We start from the raw sequence: 21,516 nt of genomic DNA, 5'->3' as shown, positions 1-21,516 counted from the left end.
TGGCCTCAATTGTTGTTTTTTTTTTTAATGTTTTGCCTTCTTTTTCTGACCCTTTTCTGATATCAATCTGCCCTCCCCCATCTAAAAAAACAAATGCTCTGTAAGGCTACAAATGTTTTCTTATTGGTTTTTAGATGGGATCAGTGAACCCCTTTTGCTGGAACTTAAATGGAAATGGATATGAAGATTGCTAAAAAACCAAAGTGAATAAAGTGCAATATATTATTAAAAAAAAATGATCACCAAAGACTTTTATTTCCAGTGTTTACGTGGGTGTGCTGCTCACAGGCATGGTACAAGATTTTATTGGGACTTCATGCAGAATTATATTCTTTTGCAATAAAAGAAACCAATTCACTATCTACATGCCTATTTTACAACATTTATATCAAATCTGGTATCTGAAGAAAAGATACACATTTAGTATATACATTTAAGTTACTGTATCTTACAGAAAGATTAAAAATTCAAGTCACATAAAACTCAAAACGGTATTAAAAGTGTGTGTATAAAACGGGGAGATCTGACTGGAATGCATCGGAATGGAAGCTCGGAATCCGCCTGTTAAAATCGGTTAAACTGAATGGAAACTGGTCACGGATAAAACGTTACGGATTTGCTCACAGTTCATGTTTCTTGAATTAGCATGTAACAATATGGCACCCTAGCGAACCGGATGAATTCATAATGAGGCACTTTACTTGGGGCCACGTAACGCTTGGCTCTCCAGTGGGTAAACTCCCATCATCCCCTAATAGGAAGACAGCTATCATGGGATTCTGGGTAGAGACCCGGGTTGCAGATCCCTGACTTTGGAGCTAAGTGAGAAGAATGTGTGTTATTGTGGCAGAGAATGAAGTAGCAAACACGACTAGCAGTGTGTACAAAGAAGAATTTATCTCCAAATTAATTGTTCAGATTTCATGAGTACTTCCATTAAAAAGAAAAAAATTCTGTCAATGTCATGTTCATCTGGCTGCAGCGAAGCTCTGTGAAGACGTTCCACAGGGCCTATGAATGAATTTAGCCCTAATAAGGCTGAAAAACAAAACAAAAAATAAAGTTCAGGCACAAGATATACATGTAAATAAACTAGAGGCTATAAACTGCAACTGTGGGTAGCGTTTAAAGGTACTGGTAAAATCGAGATCTGACTACTTGAGTACCAGAGAGTTTATGAGGGTGGGCATCGACGGCAGGACTGAAGTTGTTTTTGTTTTTGCTCTGGAAGCTGTCACCATTCATTTGATCGTCAGGCTGGGGTGCCGTTTCGTGGGATGGGCTGTCACTTCCAGCGGGAAGGACGGCTGTGCTTACTTGTGATGGAGATGATGGTGGTGGGCTGGCAGAGGCGGACTCTTTCTGACCAGTGGTCTCACTAATGTGTTTTTCTTCAGGCTCCACCGTGCTGAGCTCGGATGTGCTAGTGCGTAAACGTTCCCGGACGAGCCATTCGGAAATAGAGAGGTCCTGGGAAGGACACTTTGGCTTCAAACGATCCACGGCAGAAAGTTCAGCTTCCTTGGAACTTGGCTCATTGATTTTCCAAGCATTTAAAACGCTGATTTCTGCAAAGTCTCTATGTCCCCCAAGTGTGTGCCTCCGCCGAATGTTTTTCTTCTTTCGGGTCTCAGCGGCATTTGCTTTTTGACTTCCAATTCCAAACATGTCATCTGCAGATGCTTTAAGGCGCAGTTTCAGCCTCTCTGTTATTTTAATTCTCCAGGCAGGCTCTTCTGGCTCATTATTTCCTGTGGGGTCCACAATGCTCAGGGACCTACCTTTCTTCACTGCTTCCTGCGCATCGGACAGCGTTTCCTCAGTCTTGCTCTCAGCAGAACATTCACTGTCTGTCTTTTGTTGCACTGACTTTTTCCTTGATAAAGTGTCACATTCAATAAGTTTATGAGAGCTAAACCTTCGTCTGTCCATCTTTGGGGTTATACTCCCTTCTGTGCAACTGGGACTTCCTTCAGAGTTCACTTGAACATTCCTTGATGGCTCTTCCGCTTTGCTCTGATGTCGCCTATCGAAGGCAAGGCTTGAAGCAAATATGGGGAAATCATTCTCACTGTCTGTTTCCATCGGCCGCCCCTCGCTAACAAGTTCACTTCTCTCATCATCTGCTTCCTCTCCTTTGCTTTCTGCCACAGACTGGACCTCTGGGCTGATCAGAATTGAGTCTAACCCAGTCATGTATATAGTTGATGATGTTGTAGAGTAATCGGAGGTGATAGAGCTCACATCTGCTGTTAAGAAATCACTGCCTTTGAATTCAGGACTAACCACTTTTGGTTTTGACCCTTGCACAGAGGCTTGCGATGAAGTGCTAAGCATAGTTCCTGAGTCAGACATGCTCTCTTCCATTTGGAAGTTTATTTGTGGGATGTTTTTGTCATTGGATGGTGCTTGTAGCCCATGATTCGCTATTGGGGGTTCTAAAAGCTTTGGGGGGCAAGGAGAAGTGGGTTCAGAATGCATAATGTCTTTTTCTAGCTTATCTTCCTTAATTATATTTGTGCCCTTAACATTGTCAGCATCTTTTAATGAAAGTGCATTAGCTTTTGCTTTCAGGTCCATGTCCTTATCAACATTCTGTTTGTCTGGTTTCTGAAACTCCACTTGTGATAACTCCTTTTGATAAAACACGTTATCAAGCTCATCCTCTGAACTGCTTGGCTGGGGTTTATCTTTCTGTTTCTTTCTCTTGCGACTGGCTGCAGCGAACAGAGAAGACACTAGCAGTTCTCTGCTATACTGATCTTTCCCAGAGCCCCAAGAACCCTATAAGGAAGACAAGAAATAAGCAGTTAACATTCATTCCAAACATAACAAGCGGATTTATAGCAATATAACAAAATAATGCATATCAGTGCTTACAAAAACTATTTCAGTATGACATTTTGACTTGCCTACTCCCCTGCAGATCCAAAGATACTAAAGGCTTAATGTTAGCTAGCGCCGCTAACCCCATACCAACCATTAGCATGGCTTTCTCACACCAGATACCATTCCACTACCACCTCTAAACATGAATATGTATTATTTAATTGGTCTCCAAACACATTTAGCAGCTTTGCATGTCTGGAGAGATAACTGCCATACCTAACAGCTGGCAGCAGGGTGAAGCGTTTTATGAAACGGGTAGAGAAAACCAAAGACCCCAAAAGAACCACCACCTCCTTCATCCAATCACCTTTCTAACTGTGTAAGGTGGCCCAATGGACTCTTGAGACGGAACAACAAGAAACGCAAAGGGTATAAAAAGATGAGGTCATTAAAAATACCAGCTATTATGCAGGCACTTGAGACATAGCAAATGGTTTGAAGTGATGAAAAAGAGAGACCTAAAGTAGACTATGCTATTGGTTGAGAAGACTGACCATGTCCCAAACATCTGCTTGTGCAAAAAAACACTGATTTAAGATTATAAATTCTCTGGTTGTCCATAAAAGGATTCAAGCTGTTGATACTTTCCTTACCTTAGATTTTGCAGAGTCACTAGTAGCCGAATCTATGAAGAATCAAAAGGATAAAGGGTAAGTGTCACACAATGGCAGAAGGCACGACAGTAACAACTAATGCTACGCATCATGGAAAGGACAAGCACAGAACAAAATGTGTCAAAGCAAAAGAAAACAAAGGGGATAGTTATAGCTCACAAAGATGCAAGCTGCACCACAGAAAGCCACCGCCATGAAAGGATGCTGTGAATTGTAGGCAGAACCAGCTCAATGATAGGAATGGTAAGGAACCCTGTTCTTCAAAATAAAAACAGAGACACTGACATTGAACGACCTGTTCGAGGAACAAGGATCTATGGGGGGGGGGGGGGAGAGGGGAGAGGGTGCTCATATGTATAATTATATATCCTAAACAGAGACAATAAAATATTTGTGCTAATCTGAAATGGCTTGTGCATTTGAAAACCCCAAGTCATAAGACAGAAAAGGCCTAAACCAGAGATTTCAACTTCACGTCGTATTTCAGAGCCTACGTTTGGCAGATCACTGCTGAGACTTATAAAGCCTCATTTTCAGCAGCGATGCTCAAGTCAGTTCTATGATGTGGTAGAATAGTCTGTTAGTCTGTGCTAGTGCCATGGAATGAGCAATGAACACCGAAAGACTTCACTATAGGGAAGGAAAAAAAACCAAAGGCTAGACAAGTATAAAGAGGGCAGAACGGGGCCAGCTAACCGCTCTAAAAGGTCAATTCATATTGCAAATTGTTTTTTTTTTTTTCTGAAAATATTTTTTTCAATTGGTTATTTTATGGAAAAGCGCTCAGCCCCATGCCGCACCCCTTATAGACACATGGCTAATGCTTATGACTAGAAAAACTAATAGACCATACCATGCTATCTCTCCTCAGGGTCTGCTTCAGAAATAACAAGAAAATGGCAGAGAGACTTTAAGAAAGTAGTATCGATCTGTTTAAAATATGCTGAACAGAAACATTTACAGTGCATTTTTTTTTTTTGGTGTAAATTGTCCATTTACAAAAAACGGGGATTTCTGCAGACAAGGCAGCTACAATGGGGACAGCAGTCCTCCTTCTTCCTACAGTTCCAGTTGTCCATCACTGACATCATAGAATCCACTAGTGACATCACTGTGTGATAGAGGCCTCCCATTTCGCCTGTGTTGACATCAGTATAAAAAGGTCTTGTTTCAGCAATCACCTTTGAGCTAACAACATGGATTAGAGGGGGGGAGGGTAATTCTGTGGGACACAACATGCTTTGTTAGGGCTACAGCAAAGAGGAGACGTTTGCTAAGCAATCCTGAGATACTAGACCATAGAAAAGGTGGCATGGGGAGAAAAAGAAGGAAGAGGAATTTTAGTATATTGAAAATGTGTTCCGCTTGGAGCCACCTTTTCAGTAGATATACATCGTAGGGATGCACCAAATCCAATTTTTGGGATTCGGCCAAACCCCCGAATCCTTTGTGAAAGATTTGCCCGAATACCGAACCAAATCCTAATTCGCAAATGCAAAGTAGGGGCGAGAAAGAAATACATGGGGTAAAAAAATTTTTACTTCGTTGTTTTGTGACAAAAAGTCACGTGATTTCTTTCCCTGACCCTAATTTACATATGCAAATTAGGATTCTGAATGGCTTTGACCAGGCACAAGGATTTGGCAGAATCCTGCTGAAAAAGGCCAAATCCTGTCCGAATTCCGAAACGAATCCTGGATTCGGTGCATCCCTAATATACTGCTTTAAGGCAGAATTGCGTTCATAGAACACACAGAGATGAAGGTGTATTCCAGTATGACTGCAAGCCTTATTATACATGTTCAATCCTAGATCGGCCTCCTTAATATAATCTGTACCTTATGCATGTCTAGCTATCACTGAACAATATTCTTCAATGATGTTGCTTTAAAGTTGGTTCACTTATCAGTTATATTTCAGTGTGTTGTAAATGGCTAATTGAAAGTCAGCCTGTTTTTATCCAAAACCAGGAATATGAAGGAAAATGAAAATAGTTTGGAATGTCGAGGTCTCCTTGTCTAGCTGGAGGCCCAAGCTGGTGTGGCTTTCCTTTTCTATTCCATTATCTGCCTGCAAAGCCCAAAAGCTTCTTTATATATTATTTTCAAAGGCTATTGTGGTACTAAACTCTATAGTTAGTATAGATATGGGTATATATAATTTATGTGAAAGTAGGGAGGGGTGTGTGTATGGATGCTGGGTTTTCATTTGGAGAGGTTGAACTTGATGGACTTTGTCTTTTTTTAACCCGATTTAACTATGTAATTTTAATATAATCCAGACTGTGAATATATTTTAATGCCAATTTATGGCCCAGAACTGGCCTACATCATGCTGAGATGCAAATGTAAGGTGGACATTTCCCTTCAATATGTGAATTGTACTGAATAAAATATGGGAACATTTATACTGAAACTTGAGGCCCCTCGTGGAAACCTATGAGATTACTGTCTCTAATCTACAATAGCCAAATCCTTTGGCTCTCTTTTGGTTTTTCTCAGGGAGCTAAGCCTGGTTCACTAAATTTTAAAGCACCTTTTTTGGAATACTTGTAAGAAAAATGAATAAAATAAATAAATATACAGATTGTTAGTCTAGCCTGCCAAGCAGTGCTTTCTATGCAGGCGAGAGTTACCTGATACGTCTCCTGGAGAAAGTCCAGTCCTTCCAATGTTGGGGAGTAAATGATCTATGTTTGGCACTGGCTGAGACTCTACTGTGCTTTCCTCGTGTACAGTTGTCTACAGTTGATAAACAAAGATCTCTTCAACATCATTACACAAATACTTTTATTACTGTTCTATTGAATCAGCTGTGTGACCATACCAGCTTGCCACACTATACTCTTAATGAGGGAAAACACCTTATTTATCAATATGCCCTGTTTATTAGCAGATAATTAGGGATCATCTGCCGTCTATTTTTCCATTATATAGTTATGAATAATAGAGAACACCAAGGTGAGCTAGATGGCAGCACTTTATATGCAAATATTAAAATAAGAAATTCTCAGGAATGGCAGCTGCCGTAATGCTTTCCCCACTGTAGCATTTTCCACATAGGCTAATGAAACAGCACTTCCACTGCTTTTAAAGGGATGGTTCACCTTTAAGTTAACTGTTAGTATAATATTGTATGGCTAATTCTGAGCAACTTTTCAAGTAGTCTTCATTATTTATTTGTATAGTTTTTTAATTATTTGCCTTCTTCTGACTCGCTCCATCTTTCAAATGGGGGTCACTGACCTCTCATAAAAAGACTACAAATGTATTATTATTGCTTTTTATTACTCATCTTTCTATTCAGGCCCTCTCCAATTAATATTCCAGTCTCTTGTTCATAGCAATGTAAGGTTTCTAGGGTCATTTGGACCCTAGCAACCATGGATTGCTGAAACTGCAAACTAGAGAGCTGCCGAATAAAAAGCCAAATACCTCAAAAACTACAAATCAGAAAAAATAAAAGTCAACTGCAAATTGTCTCAGGATATCACACGCTACATCACACTAAAAGGTGAACAACCCCTTTAAGGATATGGTGGTGCCCTTGTGACTGCTTTCTGGAAAGGACAACAGAACTGACATTCCTTCTAAATTATAATTGGAAATAAAAACGTGGAGGAGGATTATATGTGATACAATCATAGCTAGACAATCATAGCATTCTATAATATTCATATATATTGTAAGTTGTTCTAGCAATGGTAAATCTAGTCATTTAAAATGATACTGCCCTACTTTGCCAAACTGGAAACAATACTTACAATTGGCTCATCTGCACTTTCTTCGCTGAAAAACCAATCATGCTAAAACACAAAATGAAGACGTGTGAGGATCTAGCAGGCAGGGAGTCAAGGCAGTGATCTGCTGCTCAGTACGGACTTACTTTCTGAATGAGGGTTTCTACTATTTTGTACTGGTCGGGCATGTGTGTGACCATGTGCGTCATGTTGTCTTCTGATGTCCGAACAAGGGTTGGCCCAAAGACGATAGCCAAATTTCGGGGTTCCATCTGGAAATGATAAAGAAAAGTTAGCATCTAAGTTACGGCTATGGGACTGCTCAATTGGTGATCCTCCAAGCAATTCTGTAAGGATGTCCAAGGGCTTGATAACCACTAAATAATCTCCAACTATTACTGAGCCCTGTGCCATGAATTGGAAAACAGTGTGCGTCTTCACAAGAGGAGGGAAAAATACACATTATTATACAATTTAATACAGGTATGGGACCTATTATCCAGAATGCTTAGGTCCTGGGGCTTTCCGGATAACGGGTCTTTCCAATTAGGGTTTCCTTACAATAAGGATTAATTTTATTTTGGATCAAGTTCAAGCTACTGTTTTATTATTACAGAGAAAAAGGAGGTCCTTTTTAGAAATTTTGATTATAATGGAGTCTATGGGAGGCGGCCTTTCCGTAATTCAGAACTTTCTGGATAACGGGTTTCCAGATACCGGATCTCATACCTGTACAAGTTATACAGAGTGTTTGGCCTAATACAAAAAAGGTGGCATTTGACTGAATGACGAAAGCAGCTCTAAGTGACCCTAAGCGAGTCCTTTGCTCTAGAAACAAGCTTGTAGACGAAGATTGGGCATTTTAGTACCTTGTTCTTTTCAGAGCTGTCTGCCACAGTCTTCAGATGTGCAGACAAGTATTTAAGAGTTTCATAGTGATGGTCTGGCAAATCCAATATCTGCAAAGAAAGCCACAGACAATCAGCTCATTTACTAATCTATGTACATCGTTTCAGGCTTAAATGCAATGCCACTTGGAATGATTTGATCTCTGCTACTGTTTGCAGAAATAAAAATGCCCACTACCAACCACAATACCAACTGACATCAACAGGGAACACCACATTTCACCTTAGAGCTACGATTAATCCCCATCAGCGATGTGTTTCTGGGGAAATGCCAGTAAAGGGCAAGTGCAATGTTTTCTGCGGATATTAATGGAAAGTGATGCATAACAGGGTAGCCGGCATTCGATCACCACTGCAAATAGGATCAAAACGCAGCCTATACCATAACCTTTAATATAAAAGCCTTCTAAATTGAAGGTTATTTAGAAGCTTCCAGCTAAAGACCTAGCACTGTCTCACAACACCAAAATATAATAAATATATATTGCATAAATTCAAAGAGCAGTATCTATTGTGCACACCCAACCCTTATTGCCATATACTAGTTAAAATGTAATTATCACACAGAATGCTCCAAGATGCTGCGGCATAAACAAGCTTTCTTTTTAACCCTAATATTTTACCCACAGGGCAATGCCATATGGAAAGTTTTGATGCTGCAAATGTGGTTGCCCCATACCCACAATTAGCACCGGTGCAGGCAATAATCGCAGGTTAGTGATGACGGAGCACTGACAGTTTTGATTGCCAATACAAGCAATGGTGATACCACAATCTAGCTTTAAAATACCTGTCTATTTATGTTCACACAAAATAACCAGCAGTATGTGGCAACTTTACCAGTCTTTTTAGAGTTTTCAGTCTCTCAACTGGGTCTTCTTTTCGGTTTGCTTCAATAAAATCATTGTACTTTTCTGGAAAACAAGAATATTGGTGCTTATTCACACAGTGGGGAAATTAGTTAACATTCTATTTAAAAAAAAAAAAAAAGCATACATTGATAACAGTATATTAGGTATCAATCTATACACTTGCGCACCATTCAGTTCAACACATTTTGCAATTCCAGTATATAAGCTCAAGTTTTCTCACCGTTGGTAAAGAGAGGGTCTGGCAATTTCCGGAAAAAGGATTTCAGTAGACTGCTTATTACATTCAAGTCACGCCATTTCTACAAATCAATAATACAAGTTATGCTTTGTAAACAACATAAAAATGTATTCTACAGCCAGAAAAAACCTGCTCTACGTACATCATCTTGGATATCAATGTCTGTGTTTCCTTTGTTGAGCTCTTCTTGCATGCTAGATATAGCAGCATTGTTACCAGGGACTCTATAGATACCAGTGGTTTCAAGCCCTCTGTCTTCAACTAATTTGCAACAAACATCAACTATCAAGGGGACATACTGAAAAGCAAAACAAAAATTTGGTTGAGTGCTGTAAAATGTTTTTAATAGATAAAGGGATTAGTGAAATGTATTTTTAAAAAAGGTATAGTTTCCTTACTTTGTTGTTGTGAGCAGGAGGGCAGTCGTCTAACCTCACACCAAAGGTTCCACCAGTGGTGGGCTTCTTCTCAAAGGGCTTCTTCATGATCCTTCTCCATGAGCCTTTATCTTTAGGTGGACTAATATCATCTAGGAAAAGAGTAAATACATGGTTGTTAATGAAATACCATGACTGAAAACAGGACCATTGCCACAAAAACAGAGCCTTTTTATAAACTTTACACAGTATTAGTGATTACCTGCAATGCTTTAAAGATTGAAGGGTCTTGAATCTTACATAATATGGCCACTCCCTACTTTGGGAGCAGCTCTCAAGAATGGCACTGGAATAGGTCTCACCCCAATGCTTGCCAGAACACACATTCACATAATATACCTTGGCTTCAAGATCAAACTGGCATTATTACTGTTGGCAGGAGCAACTCAAGCTGCCTAGTTGATCAGCAGCAATATTCCATGAAAATAACATCGTTATGTCAGGTTTTTTTTTAATCTCCGTTTTTATCAGCATAGGTACAAGCCACAGATTTCATCCCTGACATCGTATAAAGTTTCATATGGCTAAAATACTTGCTTCCCATTTAACAGTTATTGCATATATAATATAGGCTGCAAAACAGCCAACTAAATACAGTATACGTTTCAGACAAACCTTTGCTGAACATTCTTTCAGATTCTTGTTTTGGAGAGTGAGGACTTTGAAGCTTACCATCAGGTTTGCCGGCACGGAATTGCTGCCTGATGCTCAGAGTCTGCCGTTGCGCTTTAGGAGATGGTTCAGTTTTGTTGCTGGAGGAGCTGGAAAAACATAGGTTTTGAATATGTAACCATATAATCACCTTAAATCCCAACTACCCCAAAATCATCTGCAGCCTTACCTCATCATTGTGTTATATTCTTTGATTCTCTTGCTAATAAGGACTCTGCTTGCTTGATCTGTTTGCTAAAGGCAACAAGAAACCAAAGGTTAAAATAGAAATAATACAACAAATACCTTGACCATATTATAAAATCAACTTCACCAATGTCTGGTATTTAGTGCATCTCACTGTCTCTTACACTATGGGACAAGGACCAAAGTAAATTACAGACAATCATTTGATTGTCTCGCATCAAACAAGACCAAGGGTGCCTAACAAAATATTATCAGAAGAGCAGAGTGCAATCAGCACTTCATGTACCTCATCATTGAGATTGCCATTTTCCTGTATAGCTTTAATCCAAGCCAACATATCATCTCTATCTTCTGCTTGAAAGAGGAATTCTCGGTCAGATGTTGTCAGACGGAAGACATTCTTTCGCTTGGTTTCACTGTATGATATATCTATTAAACACCCATTGATCCCTATTAGCTGCTCCTCATCAGACTGCGCCGAAGAATGCCCGGTTTGCTCTTTCTTGTCCTTTTGCAAATACAGTGCTGAACCACGTAAGACAACGTACATCTGTTTCCAGGGCCGAATGCTGCCACTCACTCTCTGGAAATAAAAGGCCTGATATTACAACAAATCTTTATGTTTGAAAATGCTATATTAATCACCTAGACTCACATTGCCCAAACGGACCCTACTTTTTAAGCACTTGCCCAAAGGTTTAACAGGCAACCATTGCCTGTAAGAGACTACTAATGCCTTTTATAGCAGTGATGGACAGAAAAGTTCTTGCACAAGAACAGGCAGTTAACATACATAAATAGAGGGTTGTTTCTGCATTTTGGCCTTGCCTCCTTATATGTGAAGTTCAGGCTGAACCCCCACGTCACCAAGGCCTCTACTGAAAACAAAACGCAATTGACCCCCTCTAAAGCTTTATTGTATTGAGCAATTGCAAAGAATTATTTAGTAGTAGTCAATGTAATCATTCTTTTTCTTGTGGGTAAATATATCTTTTGTCATCACTTAAAGGAACAGTGAAGCAATACAAATATAATGTAGTATTGCCCTGCACTGGTAAAACTGGTGTGTTTGCTTCAGAAACACTACTATAGTTTATATAAATAAGCTGTTGTGTAGCAATGGGGGCAGCCATTCAAAGGAGAAAAGGCTCAGGTTACACAGCAGATAGCAGATAAGCTGTAGAACATAATGGTGTTATCTGTTATCCACTATTTAACCTGTTCCATATAGCCCTTTTTCCGCAATTGCTACACAGCAGCTTGTTTAACTGAATTATAGTAGTGTTTCTGAAACAAACACATCAGTTTGGTAAGTTTGACTTTGAGACACTTTGATTTTTTGGTGTTACTGTTCCTTTAATTTTGCAATGGGTCATTAACCCCCACCTGAACAAGTATTCAAGGGGTTTCGTCAGCTCATTTGCTTACCTTCCCCTTCTCAGTAGTCAGCTGCCTGAAATACAGGAAGCCTTCCTTATTTGAGTCACTGAAGACGTCAGAAGAGGAATCTTTCCTGGATTCAGAATCTTCGGATGACTGCACATTTTCTCTCGCCTAAAGGAATTTTTAATATGGGACAAGATTAAACACATTTTTATTTCACTCAACTTCATGAATACTGATTCAGTGACTATTTGGGAAGGGTGGGTCTGGGATAGTATAAAGTATATATTTCACATATAGATTCTAATCTGTTGAAAACTGAGGCACAGCAATAGTTTATCACAGCACAAGTCACATGACTGGGGGCATCTGGGAAACTGACAATATGTCTAGCCCTATGTCAGATTTTAAAATGAAATATAAAAAAATCAGTTTGCTCATTTAAAAATGGATTTCAGTGCAGAATTCTGCTGGAGCAGCACTATTAACTGAAGCATTTTGGGAAAAAAACAAACAAAAAACTTGTTTTTCCATGACAGTATCCTTTTAGGGACACCTAAAGTGCATGCTTTGGGCTGCTGTCACTAACATAAGCTTAGGTACTGGCTCACAATATGGTTTCATGCCTGGGCGCACACCAGCACCCGAAATCAAGACATCTGCTTGAAGAAGCCGCACTCACAGGACTTATAGGACAACAAACATCAAAAGATGGCGAGCTGCTGTGGAAAAATTTGAAGGCCTGGATCATTACTGTTATAGGGCTGTTGAACCCCTGGGCTCTTACTGTTCAGTATGTGAATCCAGAATATCTAGCACTACTCTTTTAGGTTTTAATTATGCTTAAAAAAAAAAAAAAAAAAAAAAAAAAACTTCTAGCAGCCACTGCAAGGGAAAGTGTAAAAACCTGTCTGAAAGGTTAATGTAGAACCTATAGGGAAAAGTAGGCGTAATGCTTGCATGTATATAACAAACCTTGATTCCTTTAAGGCTGGAACCTTGCTTTAGACATCTGCAAAAAATAAATAAATAAAATTGTAATTAGTGTAAGCGAACAAGGAAAATCTGGTTAGGTACACAATCACTTCATGAACTAACCCCCCATTTACTATGCAGTACAACTTACAGTTTCCCATCCTCCTTGTAGTCATCCAGTCCCTCATCACAAGATTTTGATCTTTCAGTCTTCGAGTTCACTTCTAAGACAATGGGCCGAATAGAATCTGAAATAACACATACTGGGCTGCTGAAGACCGGTAACTACCACAAGGCATTTGTCATCAACAATACAACCAATGGGAGTGCCGACAGAGCATAGTGGAGTAAAGACATCAAATGTTGTGCACATGTTCTGGCTTCTGAGTACTTTTGCAATTTATATTCTATTTAGTTTTAAGATTTTAGTAGTGTAATAGTAATATGATAGTAGTTTTTACCCTGACAATATCATGAAGGTGAAACCGGAGCGCATACTGCTGTTTGGCAAGGACCAGATGATCGCTTTAGATTACAGAAGCAGGAAGCATCAAATCAATCGTAAAGGAGATGGAAAACCACTGAAGCAGTTTATTGCCAATAGATTAGCCACAATAGTGCAAGCTATAAGACTATTTATTCTGCAGAATGCTTTACCGTACCTGATAAAACAGCTCTAGAAGCTCTCTGTTTAGAATAGCAGCTGCCATATTAGCTTGGTGTGACATCACTTCCTGCCGGCTCTGAGCTCAGATTACAGCAGGGAGGGGAGGAGGGAGAGAGAAACAAACTGAGCATGCTCAAGCCCTAGCCCTGGAGGTTTAAGCTGAAAACAGGAAGTCTGATACAGAAGCCCATGAGTACACAATAGAAGGAAAGAAATGCAGCGTTTCTTTGACAGAGGACTCAGAGCAGCATTACTTTGGGGATTTACTGGTGTAATTATATAGACCTTTCTGATAAAGCTTACTTAAATGTTATCCTTTCCTTCTCCTTTAAAGATTCCCAGCTCAGTTTTTATCACTCCTGTGAGACTGAGCCATAGAATGGAGCAGGGATTGGTAAAGAGATGTTTTCTGTTTCAGTAAATTAAAGGGGTTGTTCATCTTCCAACACTTTTTTCAGTTCATTTGGTTTCAGATAGTTCACCAGAAATTAGGAATACACAACGAATCCTTGGCGAAAGTTTCAGCCAAATACCAAACCGAATTCTAATTTGCATATGCAACTTACGGGCAGGAAAAAATTATCTTGTAACGAAGTCACGAGATTCCCTACACACCCCTAATTTACATATGCAAATTAGGAATCGTATTCGGTTCGGCCAGGCACAAGGATTCGCTCGAATCTTGCTGAAAAAGGCTGAATCCTTCCCAAATCCTGAACCAAACCTGATTTCAGTGCACCCCTAAAAGAAATAGACTTTTTCCAATTACTTTTTCATTTTCTGTGCATGACCGGTTTCTAATATTGAAGTGTACGTCACTTATAAAGCAAATCTGGGCGTGGGGGGGGGCCGACCCTGTAAACTGTTCTAAATTGATACATTTAGTTGATACATTTCTTATCTTGCTGAGCAGAATCGCTGAGTTTCATTAGGGCAGAGACACACACTCAGATTAGGGGAGATTATCTCCCCGAACGGCCTCCCGCTGGATAGAATGTAAAGCACGGCGGGATGGCAATCAGTGAGCTTGGTTTTCTGAAGTCGCCCCATGGTGAAAATCTTGGGCAGCTTCAGAAAACGAAGTGTTCCGAGTGCCATCCCACCGACGATTTCGATTCTACCGGCGGGAGGCAGTTCGGGGATATTAGTCACCCCAAAGAAGAGATGATCGTCAGGCGACTAAATCTCTCCGAATCTGAGTGTGTCTCTCTGCCCTTAAGGGCAAGACCAGACAGCGTTTTTACGCAGCGTTTTTAAAAAAGCTCAGTCGGGTGTAAATAAACCACACGCGACCGTCAACATGCGTTTTTCAGCACTTCGCATTGTTCTCGTTCCCCATAATTCTGCTGGCTTGAAATAGAAAATAAAAAAGCTATTTATCAAAAGAAAAACTATTTACATGCAAAATGGAGCAGGAATGTTCTTCAATACGTAATTACATCAACGGCCATAAAAACCTATATGCGTAGTTTATCTTGCGAGAATTTGGATGCCATATTTAAAAATACGCTGCGTATTTACGTAAAGTGTGATCTCAAACGTGCAGATCCTATAGAGTCTATTGATTTGGTAGTTTCTTCAAGTATTGGCGTTTCTGCTAAAAAAACTTCAATACTGGCGTCCCGTGGCTGATTACGGCTAGCAAACGCCCTGTGAGAATTGCCATAGAGCGTTTTCCATTAATTTCAGTGGTAGTGCAGTTTATGCGTATTTACGCCCGACGGAGCTTTTTTAAAAACGCAACGTACAAACGTCACATCTGGCCTTGCCCTTAGAATTCATACAATAGTTGCGAATACTCCAGAGATACTGTTGAGAAACGTATCAACTAAATGTTGCAAAATTGTAACGCCGCAGGATCTGCACCTGAATTACTGAGCTGCCCGACTGAAACGCCACGGACTGGAACATACAACTTTAAACTGAGATTTTGGAAAAACTATAAAAAATTAAAAATGGAAAACAATTTAAAAAAAAATCTATTTATGGAGAATAATCTGAAAACAACTCAAACTGAAAATGGTGAACAACCCCTTTAAGCTGTTGCCATTTTGTAAAAACAAATATAAATTAAAGACAAGGATGGGCACATTTTTGGCAGCAAATTTACCATGATCGTGAGAGAAATGACGCCGCATCAATGGCACCGGAGACGTGGGGCTGGGCGGAACTGTGGTGATGGTGGGCAGCGGCTGAGCAGAAATAGATATTACAGCAGAAGCGGGAATGTTCCCAATTTCATGGTCGATGCTGGGACTGGTTGGCTCATCTACAAGGGAAGGACAAAAATAAATCAAATTTCGATACCAGCAGCACAATAGCCTTATGCAACCATTCACTGCATGTAACACTATATTCCTTTTAATACAAAGCTGACAATACAAAGTCACATGAAAACAATTATTGGAAGCCATTAAACGGGTTGTTCATGTTTGAGTTAATGTTTAGTATGACGTAGAAAGTGATTTTCTGAGACAATTTAAAACTGGTTTCCATTTTTTTTTTTATTATTTGGCTTTTTATTCAGTAGCTCTACACTTTGCAATTTCAGCAATCTGGTTGCTAGGGTCCAAATGGCCTTAGCAACCATACTCGGATTTGAATAAGAGACCAGAATATGAATAGAAAGAGGAGTAATAAAAAGTAGCAACAACAATACATGTGTAGCTGTACAGAGCATTTGTTTTTAGATGGGGTCAGTGATCCCCATTTGAAAGCTGGAAAGGTTTAAAAGGCAAATAATTGAAAAACATTTTAAAAATAAATAATGAAGAACAATTGAAAAGTTGCGTAGAATTGGCCATTCTATAGCATACGAAGAATTAACTTAAAGTGGACCGGTCACCTACACATAAAAAACTGCATAATGAAAGTCCTTTCCAAATTAAATATGGAACCCCAAAATTTATTTTTATTAAAACATCCATACCTGTTATAAAGGTGTTTAAATATCTAAACTGTCAACCACCCCTTTAATTTAAAGCAGACTAATCTACACGTCTGAGATCCATATGTGAAATATTATAATAATTCTGTGGTGTAGGACAAAACACCCTTTGGTCTAATAGCTTATAGTGCAGGATATCTTAATATATGGAAATGCTGTTGATTCTGCATTCATCTTGCTTTTCCTCTCTAATGTGGAGGCATAATAAAGCCCAGAGTCACCCTACCATAGACCTCTTCCAGATACCTCTTTTTCTATCATAACTGTCCAAGTAAAGGTGGCCATAGACGGACATCGCCAAACGAGCGGATCTTTCCTAGATATGCCATTAACGAGCATGGTTATATTGGGGGTAATCAGAACGTTCGGCCGTATGGACGGCCGAACGATCCGATTACGATGTCCAATTGGCTCCGGCGGGATCGGTCGGCTCAAAATCAAACCTGTCCGATCGACCAAACGACCGATCTACGCCGGACGAAAGATGTCGGCACTCTACACACACGATCGGAAAATTGTACGAATCCTCGATTCGTACAATAGGATCTGTGCGTCTATGGCCAGCTTAAGAGTGACTAAGTGAGAAAGCAATCTCACAGTGTCTCTCTCTCTGTTATCCAGAATGCTCGGGATCGGAGGTTTCCCGTATAATGGATCTTTCCGTAATTTGGAACTTCATACTTTACGTCTACTAGAAAATCATGTAAACATTAAATAAACCCAATAGGCTAGTTTTGCTTCTAATAAGGATTAATTATATCTTAGTTGGAATCAAGTACAAGCGACTGTTTTATTATTACAGAGAAAAAGGAAATTGTTTTGAAAAATGTGGATTATTCGAATAAAATGGAGTCTATGGCAGAGGGCCTTTCTATAAATCGGAGGTTTCTGGATAACTAGTTCCCATGCCTGTACTTCAAAGCTTTAAACTATTTGACTTCTGAAAACTGAATTAAACAGTTTTATTCTCAACTGGAGTGCAAAACACAGATAAAGAAATCAATTATACAAAGAAGACAAGTTGTATTTAAATCAGAACTGCCTGCAGCGCGCCATATGTAGGATGGAATTACAATTTGAATGAATTGTAGAGGCCTGAGTTTGGGCACAAATTATCACATCCAGCTAATTTTACCAAAAGGTATGGGATCCATTATCCGGAAACTCATTATCCAAAAGTTCCGAATTACACAAAGGCCGTCTTCCATAGGCTCCATTTAATACAAATAATACAAATTTTGAAAGATTATTTTTCTCTGTAATAATAAAACAGTAGCTTGTACTTCGCCCCGACTAAGATATAATTAATCCTTATTGGAGGCAAAAGCAGCCTATTGGGTTTATTTACTGTTTACATGATTTTCTAATAGACAAGGTATGAAGATCCATTATCAAGAAAGCCCCAGGTCCCGAGCATTCTGGATAACAAATTCCATACCTGTACTATCAAGTCACAGACTCAAGGAAGGTGGCAGTTTAAAAAACAAAAAAAACAAAAAAAAAAAAAACAGACACCCTGCCCAAATCTGGGTAAGCTGTTTTTTTTGTTTAACAGTTACTCACTCAAAACAGTAAGGGGGTTATTTATCCGAATTTATCTAAATATTTTCTGCTACAAACTTCGATCAAATCTGCTCGGGTTTTTAATGCTTATTATTACATTTTCCCGAAAATTTGATTGGTGGTCAAAAAAATCTGATTTTCAAGATTTTTTTTCATACGATTTTAACGATTTTTTCGTAATTTTCACCCAAAAACTTCGGGGTATTGCACGAAACCCAGCGCACATCAAAAAATCATTGAGACTTCTCCCATTGACTTATATTCAACCTTGGCCGGATTCTGCCCTTTTCCATTCTAGGGTTTAATAAATTCCCGAAAATTCGTGAATTTTTCATAATTTTTGCATTCGTAGTTTAGTAAATAACCCCCTAAAACTATTCATGGGAAAATAGTGAGGCTCACTCATACACTGCATTAGTTATACGCTAGCATACTGTACTACAAATATTCAGAGAACCTCTTGAAAAAGTCACAGATACGTAAAAAAGATAGACACGTACCAAAGACATCTTCAATTAACAGTTCATAGAATCCGTGACAGTCCAAACAGGTCCAGCACATCCCAGATTCTACAGCCACCAGAGCCATTGTACATTTTCCAGAACAATTTTGTTACGAAAGGTTCAACCAAAAATCTACAAAACCTAGAAAATCAAAAAACGGCTAAAAATAAGAAATCTGTTCTTCGTTCAGGGCTAAATCATGGGCAATCCAGGGCTGGGAGTTGGAGGAGGCCTAGTGATTTCATTCTTATGTGCGAGGCTTCTCAACATCCAACCACGTGAGCAGCAACAAACCGACTTTTGTTCTGAACGCAGCGAGAGAGACATTGTGCTGCTTTATGGATGAGAGCTTGTTCTTTATAAGACAGGCTAAAATAAAGGGAAGAGACCGATATTTGCTCCCGGTAAGGCAGGGGCTGACAGAATTTTTGAATTAAAACACCAACGGTCCAATATTTGGCAGGGCCCCCTGTAAAGGTACTTTTATTTTTACTACGTAAACTTTTGGTTTGCCACAGAATTCTAGGCAACTTTGCAATTGGTCTTCATTATTTACTTTTTATAGTTTAATTATTTGCCTTCTTCTTCTTCCGACTCTTTCCAGCTTTCAAATGGGGGCCACTGACCCCATCTAAAAACCAATGCTCTAAGGCTACAAATGTTTTGTTATTTATGCTTTTTTTTATCACTCATCTTTCTATTCAGACCCTCTCCTATTCATATTCCAGTCTCTTATTCAAATCAATGCAAGGTGGATTACTGAAACTGGAGAACTTCTGAATAAAAAGCTAAATAACTAAAAAAAAAAAAACCACAAATACAAGATGAAAATCGTCAAATTTTCATTTTATAACATAAGGTTACAGATATAGAAAAATATCAATGAATCCGTCATTCATCCATAGTCCCAAGAATATACAGTATATAGGACAGTGAATACATTTTCAGCCCAAATCTTACCCTAAATGACCTTTAGGCAGAGATTTCAGGTGTTGAAAAGAGATAGCACGGTAATCAATCTCCTCTACCTTCTGTGAACCCTCCTAACCCACTTTTATTTTAGCAGTCCTCCTAGAATGGAATGGAAATAGCAGAACATCTGCATTGAGCAGGGTTGACCTCAGAAGAAGGTAGAAGTGTGGAGAACCATCAACTGATTGAGAATATGGGGGGGACGGGACACAAAGGCTGTTGATTTGGGCAGAGGGTCCGTGTAAAACTGCTGCCATAATAAAGAAACAAGTGGTGGTGAATGTCCACTTTATACACCAAATAATCAGCCACCAGCAATTTGACTCACAAGGTGCAACTAAAGGTGGCCATAGTCGTGACAATTACGATCTTTCTTGGAAAAAGATGTTTCCAAGAAAGATCGTTCGTTTCAATATACACGTGTAGAGCTGAACCGACAGATATACAGATAGAAACAATACAATTCTTTCTTTGCCGATGTTTGGGTCCCTTCAAAGGCACCCGATCAAAATTTTCCGTCCAACTCGATCGATGAGCTGACCAATATCCAAGTCTTCTGCCGATATGGGTCGGCTCTTTTTCCACCATACACGCACCGAATATCGTACGAAAATTTGTTTTGTACGATATTATCTGTGCGTCTATGGCCACCTTAAGTGTTTTAGTACATGCGACAGCCTTGAGGGCAATGCTGCAAGGACATTTAATTAGTAAAACTAAAGCTGCTAACTTCGAGTGAAGGATTCGAAGTTAAAAAACTTCGAATTTCGAAGTTTTTTTTGGGCTACTTCGACCTTCGACTAAGACTTTGAATCGAAGGATTCGAAGTAAAAATCGTTCGACTATTCGACCATTCGATAGTCGAAGTACTGTCTCTTTAAAAAAAACTTCGACCCCCTAGTTCGCCATCTAAAAGCTACCGAAGTCGATGTTAGCCTATGGGGAAGGTCCCCATAGGCTCGGCTAACTTTTTTTGATCGAAGGATATTCCTTCAATCGTTGGATTTAAATCCTTCGAATCGTTCGATTCGAAGGATTTAATCGCTCGATCGAAGGAATTATCCTTCGATCGTTTGATCGAACTATGTGCGCTAAATCCTTCGACTTCGATATTCGAAGTCGAAGGATTTTAATTCCTAGTCGAATATCGAGGGTTAATTAACCCTTGATATTCGACCCTTAGTGAATCGGCCCCATAGTCTCCCATTGATATCAATACACACAGAGATATTATCATTAGACAATATAAATCTTTTAACCTGTTGACTGAACGACGATCACCACGGTACAAAAAATGTAGGACAATCCACACAAGGTCTGAAAATCGTACAAACGTTTGTTTCGTACAATGGTATCTTTGCACCTATGGCCAGCTTATGTCTGTGAAATGGTTTCCAGAACATGCCATCACACGATGTACAGTAATGACACATGGGGTGCTTGGTCTTTGCAAACCAAGACAATGTCCCATCTTCATATATACCCCCAAAGTCCCCGGATATATAAAAAAAAAATGGCCAGTGTATTCCTCCCACTCTCATCGGTTAATGAGGAATGTCCAGGCTCCTCCTAATGTTGCTATAAATCTAACAATTCCTGGTGTTAAGAAATTTAGACATAGGATATGACTAAATGAATGATATGACTGCCGACGTTACAGCTTGCGACACATGATAAAAAGTAAAAATACGAGTACACAGCGTCATTACTCTTAAAGGGATATTGTAGTCTCATTTTAAAAGGAGTTCCTTTTTTGAGGAAAAAAAGTCACCTTTCCTTCAGTGGACCATAAGACTGCACTGCTGCAACCGCCCTCAACAAGACTAAAACTGGCCATAGATGCAAAGATACCGTTGTAAGTAGGGATGCAATGAATCCACTATTTTGGATTCAGCTGACCCCCCTTGAACTGAATCTGAAGTCTAATACGCATATGCAAATAAGGAGGCGA

At 39.4% G+C, this 21,516-nt stretch overlaps 1 protein-coding gene across 8 annotated transcripts in view; it reads right to left on the bottom strand.

Moving 5' to 3' along the window:
• Window positions 1-220: 220 nt before the first annotated feature.
• The window catches only part of arhgap21.L (Rho GTPase activating protein 21 L homeolog), a 119,751-nt gene continuing 98,455 nt past the window's right edge, over window positions 221-21,516 (bottom strand). For 5 of the 8 annotated variants that reach the window (XM_041565340.1, XM_041565339.1, XM_041565341.1 and 2 more), the window contains 17 exons: window positions 15,691-15,849; window positions 13,065-13,161; window positions 12,914-12,950; window positions 11,984-12,109; window positions 10,842-11,138; window positions 10,539-10,603; window positions 10,313-10,458; window positions 9,659-9,789; window positions 9,403-9,558; window positions 9,243-9,321; window positions 8,991-9,064; window positions 8,112-8,201; window positions 7,389-7,514; window positions 7,267-7,308; window positions 6,139-6,244; window positions 3,483-3,514; window positions 221-2,784 (listed from right to left, as the gene is read on the bottom strand). In XM_041565340.1, the coding sequence (XP_041421274.1) occupies window positions 1,126-2,784; window positions 3,483-3,514; window positions 6,139-6,244; window positions 7,267-7,308; window positions 7,389-7,514; window positions 8,112-8,201; window positions 8,991-9,064; window positions 9,243-9,321; window positions 9,403-9,558; window positions 9,659-9,789; window positions 10,313-10,458; window positions 10,539-10,603; window positions 10,842-11,138; window positions 11,984-12,109; window positions 12,914-12,950; window positions 13,065-13,161; window positions 15,691-15,849 (3,422 nt within the window). In that variant the 3' untranslated portion in view covers window positions 221-1,125. 8 annotated transcript variants of the gene reach the window in all.

This window comes from Xenopus laevis, chromosome 6L (assembly GCF_017654675.1).
Source record: "Xenopus laevis strain J_2021 chromosome 6L, Xenopus_laevis_v10.1, whole genome shotgun sequence".
In the NCBI taxonomy this organism is placed as follows: Eukaryota; Metazoa; Chordata; class Amphibia; order Anura; family Pipidae; genus Xenopus; species Xenopus laevis.
This window is presented reverse-complemented; position numbering and strand designations above follow the sequence as displayed.